Here is a 16,852-nt window from a genome sequence, read left to right as displayed (position 1 = left end):
GTGGATAATATGTCAAAAAATGTTATCATCACATGCATTATATTTTAATCTTAAACTATTTCCCTCACCAAGTCAGGTGACAAATTATTATCTTTTTGTCAGTAATTTCATGCCCACGAGATTGAAGGTTGGTAGAATATTTGCAATTGTCAGTCTGTCCTAACTTTATTTCTTTAAAAAATATGTCTATGGAATTATGAAATGCATGGTCAGGGTCTCATGGTGAAAATGCTGCATTTTATTTTTTTAACAATATTTTATTGTAAATACCTAGACACCCAACAATCAGACTGATTATATAGTAACGATAAGAAGAAAATCCCTTCCAGAATTGTGAAATTCATGGCATTGAATCAGGTGCGAGGGTGAAGGGGTTTTATGGCCACAGGGTCTGGTGCTCTGATGCGAGGGTGCAGGGGTTTTATGGCCATTGGGTCTGGTGCTCTGGTGCGAGGGTGCAGGCGTTTTATAGCTCATGAGTGAAACCCTAAAGCTCTGTTTGTTCAAATTATAAGCATGCACATGTTTGTGAGTAATGAATGCATATAAATGAGAATATTTACATTCACTGAAGCATTCCTCTTATATTTCTTTTGAACTTGACATTGCTTTCCTCATGCAATAAATACATGTTTGTTGCAAACTAGTTTGATCTGGTTTTCTAGTACCACCTGTCTGCAAAATCATTACCCAGGTTTTTTTTGTAAGGTTTTGATTTCAACGGCCTGGGCCTTCCCAACTGGGAAAAATGGCACATTTGGATGAAATTGGGTAAAAATGTTCTATTCATTGTTACAAAGAAGTAGGGAGAAACCCAAACCGTGCATTAATTAAGCCTAAGGTATAATTGGACGCCCTCTGACTTTCAAAGCTGACCTCATTCAAATAATCAGAGGCCAAAGAATTAGGTTTACCTAACAATTTTGAAGCAAAAATAGTAATTTGTGGGCCTGTGAAGAAGATTTATGAACAATAAGGCTACCCTGCTTTGATTTGTTTTCATTGTTTGGGAATTTTAAAGCAAAAATTGAGGAAAATATTTGCTTTTAGCATTGGGATTGGGGCCTTATTTTGGCCCCTAGCTTGTAGACCCTAAAAAAAATCCCTGTTACCAAATATGGAGTGTCATCAAGGTCAAAGGGTGCATTGGCTGTTCCATTTAATGTAACAAATGGGTCAACCATGTGATATTTCAGATCTTAATTAAGGTCTTCCGTCTCCTGCGGAAGACCTTACTATTATTGTTCGCGTTCTTCTTCTTCATTAAGGTCTTCCGTCTCCTGCGGAAGACCTTACTATTATTGTTCGCGTTCTTCTTCTTCATTATTATTAAGGTCTTCCGTCTCCTGCGGAAGACCTTACTATTATTGTTCGCGTTCTTCTTCTTCATTATTAAGGTCTTCCGTCTCCTGCGGAAGACCTTACTATTATTGTTCGCGTTCTTCTTCTTCATTATTAAGGTCTTCCGTCTCCTGCGGAAGACCTTACTATTATTGTTCGCGTTCTTCTTCTTCATTATTATTATTATTATTATTATTATTATTATTATTATTATTTTCCTTGGTAGTACACGCGTTTTTCTCAGCCATTTCTGGTTCGATTTTCACGAAATTTTCAGGAAAGATGCCGTTTGTTGACGAGACTTTGCTTGCAAAATTTCGTGCTTGACGTCACTTCCGGTCAGGAGTTATCTCTCTTTTAGTGACTTTTTGAAGGGCCTTGTTGTCCACGCATCTCCTCCGTTAGCTTTGAAGCTAGAGTCTTGAAATTTCTACACAAGATAGAGTAAACATTTTAGAAGATTTGTGGGGGATTCGATTTTACCGGAGGCGATTTGCCTAAACGCTCGCCTGGACCTGAAAAAATGGATGCCAAAATTTTTCGCCGATTTCGGCGATTTTTGACCTTTGATCTCCAATATCTTTTTTCTTGCAAATATTTTGTTAAGACATGTAGAACAAAAGTTGTGCACATTTACGAGATCTTTTCGAAAATATCAAGATTTAGGGGCTAGCCCCTTCAATTAGGGATCTAGAAGGGCTCAAAGTCTAGATCAAATATCTCAAAAATCGTTAATATTTTGGTATAAGTCAAAGAACAAAAAATGTTCATCTCAACAATCCAATCCTATTCATATAAAAATTTAGGTCATATGTTACGTAATAAGGGATTTTAAGGGCCAAAACCATAATTTTTTACCCCTTGTATCTCGAAAACGACAAATATTTTGAAAAGCAATAAAGAACAAAAGTTGTTCAGAATGATGATCTGAACAATATGCATATTTCGTTTTTACCCTATGTGGCCCCGTTAGGGAGCTACAGTTTGGCCCCTAAAATTACTTCTAGAAATAACTCGAGAACGGTAAAGAATTTCTAAATACTTGTTGAACAAAAAATGTTTGAAATGTCATGACCTTTCTTACGATATCAAGCAAAAGGGGCTGACCCTTTAAATTAGGGGCCCAGAAGGGTCCAAAGGTTTATGAGAATATCTCAGAAACTATTAATATTTTGTAATAAGTCATTGAAGCGGAAATGTTCATCTAAACGAGCTTGTTCTTATCAAATCAAAAAGTAGGTCATATGTTACGTAATAAGGGATTTTAAGGGCCAAAATCATAAATAATTGACGCCTCATATCTTGAAAACGACAAATATTTTGAAAAGCATTATTGAACAAAAGTTGTTCAGAATGATAATCTAAACAATATGTACATTTCGTTTTTTCCCTATGTGGCCCCGTTAGGGAGCTACAGTTTGGCCCCTAAATATTTCTTGTAGAGATAACTCGAGAACGGTAAAGAATTTCTAAATACTTGTTGAGCAAAAAATGTTTAAAATGACAAGGCCTTTCTTACGATATCAAGCAAAACGGGCTGGCCCTTTAAATTAGGGGTTCAGAAGGGTCCAAATGTTTTTGAGAATATCTCAGAAACTATTAATATTTTATAATAAGTTGTAGAAGCGGAAATGTTCATCTCAACGAGCTTGATCTTATCAAATCAAAAAGTAGGTCATATGTTACGTAATTAGAGATTTTAAGGGCCAAAATCGTAAATATTTGACGCCTCATATCTTTAAAACGACACATTTTTTGAAAAGCATTATTGAACAAAAGTTGTTCAATGTGTCATAACCTATCGATCAATATCAAAAAATGGGTCTGTGGGCCTCATGGCTCGCCTGTAGAGTCGATTTTTGTCGATATCAGTCGATTTCAAAAACTTGTAACTGGTAAATATTTTGTAAGGACATATTGAACAAAAGTTGTTCAGTTTATCGAGATCTATCGATTGATATCAAGAAATAGACCTATGGTCCTAATGGCTCGCCTGTAGAGTCGATTTTTTGTCGATATCGGTCGATCTCAATAACTTTTTACAGGTAAATATTTTGTAAAGACATATAGAACTAAAGTTGTTGAGTCTATAGAGGGCTAACAAATGACATCAAGAAATAGGCCCGCGGGCCTTATGGCTCGCCTGGAGAGTCGAATTTCAAACGAATTTCACCGCAACTTTGCTTCAGAAGCTTATGATATGAAAAATTGATTATATCTAAAGTGTCTTAAAGTCGGAAACTAAATTGGGACTCATTTGTCTTTTCTTTTCTTTTTTTTTAACTCCGAGTGCATCAACAAATCGGACGGAAGACCTACTCGTTGCTCGCAACGAGATCGTGTCTAGTTCTACTTTATATTTTTAAATTATGCATAAAAATATAAATACAAACAATAAAATGTCTTTCTTTGTTGTTTCATTGCAGAAAAAATTTGCACTTTTTCTGCAATGCTAGCTTCCTTCATCACCCTATGAAACAACAAAGAAAGTATTTTATTGTTTAAATGATTTTGGAATGGTTGTGGATTTCCAATGTGTTATATCTGTTGACACACAGATAGAATTGGAATCTGTATGACGGATGCTTGTTATGAAACACAACATCGTCTGATAAAAAGACGACATTAACCTTGGGTATCCGACAATTATTGGATTTTTATGCCCCCCTTTGAAAAAGAGGGGGCATATTGTTTTGCACCTGTCGGTCGGTCGGTCGGTCGTTCTGTCGGTCGGTCGGTCGGTCTGCAGACCATGTGTTGTCCGCTCAATATCTTGAGAACCATTCACTTGATGATAATGATATTTCATATGTGGGTTAGTTATGAGTAGAAGAGGATCCTTATTGTTTTTCAGGTCAAAAGGTCAAAGGTCAAGGGTCAATCTACTCTGGACATAGGAATATAATGTCCGCTCAATATCTTTAGAACCCTTTGCTTGAAAGACATCAAACTTGGCACATTGGTACATCCTAAGGAGTAGATGACCCCTATTGATTTTGAGGTCATATGGTCAAAGGTCAAGGGTCAAACTGGGCATAGGAATATACTGACCATTCAATGTCTAGAGAACCCTTTGCTTGACAGACATCAAACTTGGTACGCCAGTACATCTTCAGAAGAAGATGACCCCCATTGATTTTGAGGTCACATGGTCAAGGGTCAAACTGGACATAGGAATATACTGTCCGTCAAATATCTCGAGAACCCTTTGCTTGACAGACATCAAACTTGATACACTGGTACATCTTCAAGAGAAGATGACCCCTATTGATTTTGAGGTCACATGGTCAAAGGTCAAGGGTCAAACTTGACATGGGAATATACTGTCTGCTCAGTATCTTGAGAACCCTTTTCTTGACAGACATCAAACTTGGTACACTGATACGACTTCAGGAGAAGACGACCACTATTGATTTTGAGGTCACATGGTCAAAGGTTAAGGGTCACACTAAACAGGAATATACTGTCCGTTCAATATTTTGATAACCCTTCGCTTGACAGACATCAAACTTGGTACACTGGTACATCTTCAAGAGAAAATTACCCCTATTTATTTTGAGGTCACATGACTAAAGGTCAAGGGTCAAACTGGACATAGGAATATACTGTCTGTTCAATATCTTGAGAACCCTTTGCTTGACAGACATCAAACGTGGTACACTGGTACGTCTTCAGGAGAAGACGACCCCTATTGATTTTCAGATCACATGGTCAAAGGTCAAGGGTCAAACTGGACATTGGAATATACTGTCTGGTCCATATCTTGAGAACCCTTTGCTTGACAGACATTAAACTTGGTACACTGGTACATCTTCAGGAGAAGATGACACTTATTGATTTTGAGGTTGCGTGGTCAAAGGTCAAGGGTTAAACTGTACATAGGAATATACTGTCCGCTCAATATCTTGAGAACCCTTTGCTTGACAGACATCAAACTTGGTACACTGGTACATCTTCAGGAGAAGATGACTACTAATTATTTTAAGGTCACATGGTCAAAAGTCAAGGGTCAAATTGGACATAGGAATATACTGTCCGTTCAATATCTTGAGAACCCTTTGCTTGACAGACATCAAACTTGGTACACTGGTACATCTTCAGGAGTTGATGACCCCTATTGATTTTTAGGTCACATGGTCAATCCACTCTTGACATAGGAAGATATTGTCTGCTCAATATTTTGAATTGATGATACTACTCTCAATTAAATGATGTGTGTGTGTGTGTATAACCCTTTTCAATTTTGCACCATGGGGGGCATATGTGTTTTACAAACATCTCTTGTTTGATACTGGACATTGGAAAATAGCGAGAAATGTATTCTTCCTAATAGTTACAATGTATCACAGTTTCATTGTGCCTGCATACATTGTACATCTGTAATTTAATAGGAGTTTTATTCAGTGATGTTTTCATATCATTCAGAAATATGTTTAGTTGTTATGAACAGTTGTTTAAAGATGTTCGCACCTGAGATTTGGAGTAATGTGAAGTATCTTTTTGATTTCTACATTGAAGGAGAATTAGGAAATTTAAAAAAAAACTGGGGTTGCAATGCTTGTTATTGAGCTACGGTGTTCTAAACATGACCTTTTTGCACTTAAAATTTATTCAATTAAACTTGATTTGTCTGTTGCAAACTCCCTGTCGAGGCATCATTATGTCACCTACGAATAGACCTCTCCTATGTGACGCAGTACAATATACAGATTTGTATATTGTGAGTCCGCGATTATCACGCAGGCAAATAACACTAAAGAAGTAGTTCGTAGTTAAAAGTTTGAAGATATTGACATTAAGAGCATTAATATAAAAGTATGGAATTTATTTTAAACATAAAATGATCAAAAGATCATTAAAAAGTAGGGAGACTCTGTTCAAATTATTGTGTAATGTAATGAACTTGATGTTTACGTTCTTGTTTTGAAAGTTGTTTACTGTTGACGTTATGTTTTTTTGTCATTCTACAGTGACGTCACACAGTATACACGGCCTAAGAAATCGCTATCCCATAATGCCTAACTGGAAGAGTTTGGTTTGTAAGCAAACGAACTCTGGCGGAAGTTTGTTGTCTGTTGGTGTTAACACAACATAAGCAACACAAATCAACCATTACATAAAATAGATACATAATCATGTCTTCTAACATTACAGATTCAAAAAAATTTTAAAACTAGTAATGGAAATATATGATGACCTTTTTGCACTTGATATACGAAAAACTTATTGAGAGTTTTAAAGGGCATATTAGGAGTAATGTCAATTTCTAAAATTTTACATGATTTTCAAGGTCTGATCTTCCAATTTATGATGGATTTTAAAAAAGTGGGGGTTGGAGATAAAGTTTTTTAATTATTGTCAAAAATACTGAATTTTTATACAAAATTACGAGTAAATTAATTCAAACTTTTTGAAGAATTGGTGTTCTGTTTGGAAAAATATTTCACCCAAGTTAATAAATTACAACATTTGAACTAGTTCCAAATCTCAACTACCTGTATCATAAATTATAAAACTGAAATACAGGAGAATAAAAATAGACGATACATTGGATGAAACAGAAACTGTAACATCATGCAGATGTAGAACTTTTTGATTAATGAATATTTCCGCCACAAAATAATAAAATATAGTCCCTGTCAAACCCTTTCAAAATTTGAAATGACACGAAATTTTTCAACTGCATAGGGTTCAGCAATAGATGTGTTAATATATTTGCACCAATGGGATCAGTATTGAACCAGTAAATACTTAGTTGTAGCATCCTGCGCAGTTGTGCTCAAAAGCTCAGGAGCTAACTTCCTTTATTAGAAAAAATGTTTAATCAAAGTATGGGCCTGGAGGTTATAAAAATTGTTGAGCACATTTTCATACTCTAACTCTGTGCTCTAAATCATACTCATAAGTGAAGGTTATAAAACTTTTATAAAATCATTCTCATACTCAAATGGAGTACATGCTCCAGATTTTTTGAGTATGTTTTGAAGCTTGCTCAGAGTTGTACTCAAAACAAACAAGGCTGAATTTGAGTATGAGTTTTATAACCTCCAGGTCAGATCACCTGCTATGTAAATCTTGTCAGTTTAGCGAAAGACTATTTTTGCAAAGGATTTTAAAATTCAAAACATTAAAGTTCAATGATGAACAAGTGGTGAAGATTTTGGGAGGTAATGACCTTTTTAAGTGCAGATAAGTTGGTGACCAAAGAATAATGCTGTGTTGCTCAGATTTGCATTTTCTTGTATTTTTGCTCCATGCATTTAGATCAAAGCAAATTACTGTAGCCTGTAACGTATTCTGGTGAGACTATAGTAGAAAGTTATATGGTTCCTATCTGACCTTCAGCTGTACAATGCTTCCAGTATTCCTCAATATCGATGAGCCCAGTGGGGGTGTTAGTCATTTCAAGACAGGTTTAGTGCAATGAGTATTAACTCATATAATCTGTGTACCTTCATTTTTATTGTTTGTTTGAAATTAATAGATTTTAAGAGATTCTTTTATAGAATAAGTGATTTTGATTTTCAGTTCCCATGTGAATTTGCCAGAATTGAAATTGCAGTGGATATATTTGAATTGATGCAATGATTTCCAGATTACTCGGCATTGCTTAGTTCATTTATTTTTTTCCTGAATTGGTGCTTGATATTTGACTAAAATACTTGTTTTTCAGGAGCAGAATTGGTGCATGATATTAGACTAGAATACTTGTGTTTAAGGAGCAGAGTTGGTGCATGATATTGGACTAGAATATTTGTGTTTCAGGAGCAGAGTTGGTGCATGATATTTGACTAGAATACTTGTTTTTCAGGAGCAGAGTTGGTGCATGATATTTGACTAGAATACTTGTTTTTCAGGAGCGGAACGAGGAGCTGGAGAAGATCGAGGGGATGATGCTGGAGTTGATGGACTGGAGAAAGAAGATCATGTCCAGGAAACTCACCAATGTAAGAATGAATGTTACAGCAATTAACATATTAAATCATTAGTGGCAGCAAGTAATGGCAGCTACCAGACTGCAGATACAGAAGTCTGTACTAAATTAAATGTGTTAGGACAAAAAGAATGTTGTCGGTTCCTTTTTGGCCGAGTTGCAATGAAGTTGAACTCATTGGCGGGCAGACGGTTGGGCGTCAACAATTGGTTTCCGGATGATAACTCGAAAAGTTTACAATCTAATGAAACTTTGATATATTGTTGGGCACCAGGTAAGGAAAACCCCTCTTAATTTTGAAGAAAAATGGTCAAAGGTCAAGGTCACAGTGACCGAAAATAGAATGAAAATTTCAGAAAAATTTGGTTTCCGGATGATAACTCAGAAAGTTTAAATCTGAATCAAATGGTACTTAACGATATTGTTATGTACCAGGTAAGGAAGACCCCTATTGATTTTGGAGAAAATAGGTCAAAGGTCAAGGTCACAGTGACCGAAAATAGATTTAAAATTTAAAAAAAATTTGGTTTCAGGATAACTTGAAATTTTTTAATTTGAATCAAATGAAACTTGGATATATTGTTGGATACCAGCAAAGCAATGCCCCTATTGATTTTGAAGAAAAAAGGTCAAAGGTCACGGTCACAGTGACCGAAAATAGATTGAAAACTAGTTATATTGTTGGATAGCGGGTTAGGAAGACCCCCTATTGACTTTGGAGACAAAAGGTCAAGGTCACAGTCCTGAAAAAAGATTGAAAATTTTAGAAATATCTGGATCTGCATGCTAACTCTAAAAGTTTAAATCTGAATATTCACAATTATAAATATGCCACATCATTCCTGACTTTACAATGTATCCCATGCAACTCGGCTCATGCACCCCTGGGTGCATATATTGATTTTTATTTATGTGCAGGTGTACGGGTATTGTCCACACTAATGGGCCCCTTTCCAGATAGCTGGATAACTGCAGGGAAACATTATGCTTATTAGGCCAATGGGTCTTCTATTTGAAACACTACTTGCCAGACAAAGTTTTGGAAAACTGTTGATTCAAAGGCTATGTCCATCAAAGATTTCTTTGAATCTGTAATAAGTGACAGTATATTTCATTGTTCTGACTGGTAAATTTATCCAAATGAGATTTTAAAAAACTGCGGCTGAATTATTTTTCTCTTGATATTGACATTGTTTTAGGGTTGATATGAAATCCCTGTTATTGTGTCTAACACCTGATTATGTCACTGTTTTAGGGTTGTCTAACACCTGATTATGTCACTGTTTTAGGGTTGTCTAACACCTGATTATGTCACTGTTGTAGGGTTGTCTAACACCTGATTATGACACTGTTGTAGGGTTGTCTAACACCTGATTATGTCACTGTTTTAGGGTTGTCTAACACCTGATTATGTCACTGTTTTAGGGTTGTCTAACACCTGATTATGACACTGTTTTAGGGTTGTCTAACACCTGATTATGTCACTGTTTTAGGGTTGTCTAACACCTGATTATGACACTGTTGTAGGGTTGTCTAACACCTGATTATGACACTGTTGTAAGGTTGTCTAACACCTGATTATGTCACTGTTTTAGGGTTGTCTAACACCTGATTATGTCACTGTTTTAGGGTTGTCTAACACCTGATTATGTCATTGTTTTAGGGTTGATATGAAATCCTTGTTATTGTGTCTAACACCTGATTATGTATGTCACTGTTTCATTCATTGTCTGGTTTCCTAAACAATCTTTGGCATAATTATAAAAGTTTCACAAGATGTGTTCTATGATTCTATGACATATCTTTTAGAATAGTTCATAAGATGATCAGTAGACGGTATCCAGGTCATGGTAGAATGATCTTAAAGGTCATAGGAAATGGTTTTAGGGTCATTCAGGCTGACTCAAGTGACCGATTACAATCTGATTTCATCTGTTGCCATGCATCTATCATGCGTTAATATTTGAACTTGTTTAATTTCTTAGATACTACAGTGTCAATTTCAGCAATATTGACAGAATTAAGGATGATAAAGAACATGTGTAATTTTCAAGAGTGAATTTGTGTGAACAGAAAAGTCATCAGCACTGTTGCTAGAAACCAGTCTTCGTCTTGACTGAGCATTTTCTTCAGTCCAGGGTGTTTGATGTTTGAGAGAATGCTGTATTATTGTGTATGTTTTGATGCAATTCACTGTCATTATTTTGGGGTGGGTGGGTGATGGTGGAAATGGAATGCATAAACATGTGTTGTTAGAGGGATAATGGCATATAGTAAAACACATTTATAGTGAAGTCCTGGGAATTATTATCAGCGTGTTCACTGTAACCATGTTTTACTGTAATCATGAATTCATTATCAGCGTGTTCACTGTAACCATGTTTTACTGTAATCATGAATTCATTATCAGCATGTTCACTGTAATCGTGTTTTACTGTAATCATGAATTCATTATCAGCGTGTTCACTGTAACCGTGTTTTACTGTAATCACATATAATTAGAATTATTTGGTACGTAAACGTATCTTGTCAGAAATGTATTGTTGTGATATCTTACGTTCAGGAAGAAGTCAAAGATCTTCAACAAAAAGTATCGTCTAGGATAGACTCTGGGAATGCGTAAGTTTTTACTTGGTTTCAATAGCATGATGAAAAGTGTCGTCTTTTTTGCATGCTCAGGGATCGAAATTAACTTTTTCTACCACAGGCTAATTTTAGCCTGTGGGTAAAAATCCACAGGCTAAAATGAAAACCTACAAGCTAAAATAAAAATAATGAAGCAGTGCTCTTTTTTCATATGTTTTTTTTAATCAATGATTTCCCCCATCATTACTGGGCCTAGTGGGTCAACAGGCATCGTTTGAACAAGACACTAAGTTACGTAAGACATATGGTGCAATGTTTAGGTCTCTTGATTATCGCACCTCTAATCCACAACCTATTTACCACAGGTCTAGATCCAGTCTTCAAATTTCATGCCACATCAGGGTTGTCTTATGTGATTTTTCTATAATATAGTGATTTTTCAAAGCGAATCCAGGACTCGTGGTTTTATAAGCAGCACGATCACGAGCCCCATAAACATTTTTGATAATCGTCTACGCGGTGAGCAGTGCACTCATGTCATCACTATGTGACAACCCGACCTCAATATGACAATAAATTAATTTAGATAGGACATTCTCATGATTCTGATAAAAATAGCTACCAGAAGACTTCGTAAAACATAGACTCTGATTTTTTAAAAAGATAAATGAAAAACAAAAACCTCATACTTGGAATTCAATTTAATCACCCCTATAGGTGAACAGGACTTGTGGCACATGTCTATATTTTTCATCATAATGTGATACACGATGTCCGACCTGTAAAGCATTTGTTTGACTCCGATTTTCTTTAATAAATCATAAAAGAAAAATCCGGATAGAAACGGTTGTTGAAATCAGTCGTTCATGTAAGCGTTTGTATGATTCAGAGTGCAAGTTTAAGAAATGAGAATAGCGCATCACCGTATAAAACGGATATGATACGATCATAGTTTGTAAATCACCACTTGCTAAGATTTTCGAATGTCCACTATTTTTACTCGCTATTTTTCAAATGTACTCGCATTTTGTGAGTATTTCTCGCTAATTTCGAGCCCTGATGCTATAAGACCTATCTGATTTTGGTTAATAAAGCCTTCATATATGTATTAATTTGGTTAATTAAAAGGTTGAGGTCAAAGCTTTATAATCAAAATTGGGACTTGCAGCTGGTGAGAAGCAGAATTTAGATTACTTGTGACCTGAAGGTGTTTCATGATGTAGACCCAGGTCGTTGTGATGAAAGAGAGAACTGTAATGAATGGTATGAAATTAATGATGTCTTTGTGTTTGTAGGATGTTGGGTCTAGACTTAGTAGTTAGAGACGAACAAGGAAACATCCTCAATCCTGATGACACCAGCGTTATCGAGCTTTATAAACAGGTCAGTTTCTCCTTTTGTTCAATCAAATTCTTTGTTGCGACTGCAAACCTTCATCAATAGCTATATGTTGAGAGATATGCACAGGTAACCCGAAACTGAGATAGGTGTACATTTGTACACCATATCACTGTCGAATGTGGATAATTAATCAAAAATGATTTTAAACTTCAATTAAACCACCTTAGAAAGTTCCGGTATCCAATGCACAACGGTGTATTTTTAACATTTTTATAAATGATGCACTGGTAAAGCTATCATAATGTACTGACAGTTTATACCATTTGACTAGAAACAAATATTAGAAAGAGTTTATCTTCCCTTGCTCAAAAATGAGAAAAATTGAATTTAATCAGAATTTTGGAAGTAACATATAGATTACTTTGTATATTGTAATAAAGAATTATTTTCACCAAGATCTTTCTTGGGGAATTGTATTTTATTTCATTGATATACATTTCCTGTAGTGTTTCATGGCAGGTCAGCTGAATTCATGATAGAACCAAATGCAGTTTAAGTCTTACTTATAGAATTAGTCAATACATATTACACTGGATGGGCAGCATGTGAATTTTACCTTATTATTTAATTTTACTTGTAAAACACAATTTGATTGGTTTATTTGACTTTATCAACATTCTTTAGGCATTCTTTACACACTGATTTTGACTGTGGATTACTCCATTTACCTGATCAAGATATTGGGCTCATAGCAGGTGTGACCGGTCAACAGGGGATGCTTACGCCTCTTAGACATCTGATCCCATCTCTTGTGTGTCCAAGGGTCGGTGTTTGCCCAACTCTTAATTTTGTATTGCCTATAGGAGTTATGAGATTGATCACCATTCGTTATCTTCACCTTTTCATCTTATAAGTTCCAATGCCATATTGTGTATTTGTAATGACGATATGTCTGGCTCCGCTGTTTCCATTTTGTTGTTGCAAAATTTCAGTTATGATAAAATGTTATGTTGCAATGGGATAATTAAACATAATTGATTCAAATTACTTTAGATTAGAAAGCAAAACAAGTAAAACTACCATCTCTGTTCTACTTTTGATTCCGTAGTTTAATTTTGATTGCCTTAGTTATTACAAGCGTGATGTTGCAATAGGGTAATAAAAGACTCTGCATATATCAGGATTGTTCGTTAGAAATAGGCAAAATAAAAGTTTAATGCAATTCTAAAAACTGCTTTGTAACTTCTCTGTAAGCCATTCTAGATCATGTTGCAATTTTGATACATTTCAACCTCTTGCTGGAGTTTTTCCCCCTTATTTGAAATTTAATGCTGTATTCAAAGTAATTGATTTGTCTAACTCCTCCTACAGTTTTCAAGTGAGGACTGTCTTGTTTTACAGAGTGTTTGTATGAGTATTGAAGATGTGTATATAGCAAGGATTGTGATTTTCTTCAATTTTTGAGAAATTACAGGGTGTTGAACTTCGTCAGTTTTGAGGAAATATTACAAAGTGTGTACTTGGTTTCTCACTATCTAACTCCTTTCACATTTTTCAAGCTAATGCTTTTGTAAACCACTTTAAGATGTAATTTCCTTATTTTCTTTGATGTTTGAAAACATTACGTGTTATTGATCTTAGTCAATTTAGGGGAAATATTTAAGACACAGAGCTCTTGGTTTGTCTATCTAATTCCTGTCACAGTTTTTAAGCTTGGACCTTTTATTCATATGATGCAAGAGAAAGTATGTCGCAGTCTGATGATGGCTGATACTACCTAATAAGCAAAGTTGTACAACTAATGCTTTAAAAACCCACCCTACCTAAGCTTGTGATGGGTGTATTGTGATGGGTGTATTATGTACATTTTCTAGTACTCCTGTTAGATTTGGTGTGAAAAACCATGAAGTACACATTAAGATTGCCACAGTCTTTCTGTCAATTAATTGTTAAGATGCCTGATAAAAGTTTAACATTTTCAAGCAACAAAGTAATCATTTTAGGGGAAAGGTATCTTGCACAAGTTTAAACTTGATAGTATATAAATGGAAAGTGTCAGTTCTAATTCATATGAAAGTCAAATACAATCATTCTGAAATAGAATAGATGTTATAGACCAGAACTAGTCTACAAAAATTAACATACATGTATCTTCATCCTGTGTAGATTGAAGTTTATTGAAACCTATATTAAACCACAGGATTAGGGTGGGTCTAGAATTGAGAATTAAATTTCATGTAGTGGTTTGAGCTATACGGACAGTGGATATCTGCCTGGAGTGTAGGAGTCCCAGGTTTGATTCTTCGTCCAGCCAGAAATTTTCTCCTTTCATGTTACATTTGGTGCTGTTGACCACCCTTGGACTTAGCAGGGGCAAAAGAATCCAGGTTATGTGTCTTTGAGAGTGAAGACAACTTAAGGAGGGAGGAATATAGTGGTTTGAGCTATATTGACAGTGGATATCGGCCTGGATAGCTCAGTGGTTGGAGCACCTGACTAGTAATGCAGGGGTCCCGGGTCGATTCCTTGTCAGCCTTATATTTTCTCCCTGTTACATTTGGTGCTGTTGACCACCCCTGGACTTGCAGGGGAAGTCCTGCCAGGGACAAAAGAATCTCGGTTGTGTGTCTTCAAGTGTGAAGACAATTTAAGGAGGGAGAAATGTAGTAGTTTGGGCTATTTGGACCATTGATATCAGCCTGTATAGGTCAGTGGTTAAAGTGCCCGACTATAGTAATGCAGAGGTCCTGGGCTAGATTCCTGATCCAGCCATAAATCTTCTATCCTGTTGCATACTGGACAAGTACCAATTATTTCTTGGTACCAGTTTTTGCCACTAAGGCTATTCCATACGAAACCCCATATTGATGAAATTTTAGATATACCTAGATGTTGAATAAACTTAGTTGAAATACTGAACCCATTTGTAAAAAGGACATTTATCACAGGGGAGATTTGCATGCAGACCTAATTTTGAATTTTAAACTTAAAAATGGGTATGAATTTGGAACCTCTAGAGATTATTGACCTTCCATAGTATTGTGCATTTGAAAAAAAAAATCTTATTTGATAAACTTTTGGTAATTTTTATTGTGAAGGAATATATTTCACATATTGCTCATAATAGACTGAAGAAATTGTTAAAAATCATAGAAAAGCAGCCACTAGGATTGGATGTAGAAGAGAAATCTTTAAATTTTATTTTCTCAAGAACCTTAAATCTACAATTTGCTAAATTGATATACAAATAGTCTCGTGTAGTGTAAATTCAAGTTTCTCAACCATGACCATAGGTGCAACCTTAGTCACAAGTGGGCTTAAGTTCTGCATAGGAATGTGTGAAAACAAAAGGAAATGATTAATCTTTTACAAGTTTTCTCAAGATAAATGGTATAAATTGTTAAAATGAACTTGTCTTGCTTATAATCATTTAAGTTTGACTCCAGGAGCAGGACTTGGCCACAATAGAAGATTGCATATGAATATATTGTTTTTTTTCCTCTTCCAAATTCTTTTTATTTAAGAACTGAAAGGCCTCTGTTTGTCGAAATAACATGCAAGCATCCTTATGTTGTGTAAATTCAAATTTTTCAAACTTTCAAACTAGTATCTTCCAAGTTTTAGATGTATGTATGAACTCTGATGAGCATTGTAGCCCTTGGGTCTTTTGATTTTATACAAAGTGACTCTGATGAACATTGTAGCCTTTGGGTGTTTTGATTTTATAGCATGAAACAGCATCAGACAGAATAAGAATGGAACAAAATACAGTGTCTAAGGATAGAGATAGCTCAATCACGGGGCCCCAGACATTCAACCTTTTTGTTCAGCTTCGGAATTTCGTATGCCGCATTGGGGAAGATGCTGATATACTCATGAGCTTATACGATGCCAAGTTTAGCAAGTTTATCAGGTAAGATGGAATTAAAGAGAAGAAATATTTTACTGAATTTTACACATTGACCTCAGATACAAATGATGTTTTGTTTGTTCATTAGTGTTTTGTTTTTCGTCCCATTCGAGAATTTGTCACTGTAGAGACATCACCAGCTTTTGGTGAAGAGCCACAATTTTTGACCTGTACATGGGCCATAGTAGCGAGGGTTCTTCTTCATGTAAACTTACTGGGTGTCTTAGGTTTGACACGATCTTAGGATCGAGGACCTGTACATGGGCCATAGTAGCGAGGGTTCTTCTTCATGTAAACTTACTGGGTGTCATAGGTTTGACACGATCTCAGGATCGAGAACCTCCCTGTCGTAGTGAGCACCCTTACTGCTGTAGGCTACTGAAGGATGTTATGATATATAGTAAAACCTTGTTGGACTCATAACTAAGTAAGTAAGTAATTTTTATTTAAAGTCGGAACTATATACAGGTAACAATAAACATGAGCCAAGAGCTCTTTAACCGACTATATAACTCAGATATTTTGCAGTGTAGAGTCATTAAACCTTCTCAGTGGATGCATCTGAGGGTTATGGGGTGTGACTTAAAATTAACCTTTAAGAGCTTAATGAAATCATTTGAAACTGTGACTTTTGGTTGGCATGGGGCTTTATTGAATGTTTGAAGGTATATTTAGACACAAGTATAGTGGGAAAATATATTAGAAATTTTTTTTCACCAGTTTTGCAAGGAGATCTGGTT

At 35.6% G+C, this 16,852-nt stretch overlaps 1 protein-coding gene across 5 annotated transcripts in view; it reads left to right on the top strand.

Annotated features, from left to right (window-relative positions):
- The window catches only part of LOC125660039 (dedicator of cytokinesis protein 1-like), a 138,686-nt gene that overhangs the window by 13,761 nt on the left and 108,073 nt on the right, over window positions 1-16,852 (top strand). For 4 of the 5 annotated variants that reach the window (XM_056149697.1, XM_056149696.1, XM_056149699.1 and 1 more), the window contains exons 5-8: window positions 8,199-8,288; window positions 10,839-10,894; window positions 12,157-12,244; window positions 15,931-16,115. In XM_056149697.1, the coding sequence (XP_056005672.1) occupies window positions 8,199-8,288; window positions 10,839-10,894; window positions 12,157-12,244; window positions 15,931-16,115 (419 nt within the window). Of the gene's footprint in view, window positions 1-8,198; window positions 8,289-10,838; window positions 10,895-12,156; window positions 12,245-15,930; window positions 16,116-16,517; window positions 16,540-16,852 lie in introns of those variants that run through there. The other variant, XM_056149700.1, reaches the window with a different exon arrangement.

This window comes from Ostrea edulis, chromosome 9 (assembly GCF_947568905.1).
Source record: "Ostrea edulis chromosome 9, xbOstEdul1.1, whole genome shotgun sequence".
NCBI classification, from domain to species: domain Eukaryota; kingdom Metazoa; phylum Mollusca; class Bivalvia; order Ostreida; family Ostreidae; genus Ostrea; species Ostrea edulis.
Note: the sequence above shows the minus strand (reverse complement) of the source record. Positions and strands in the feature narration are given on the sequence as shown.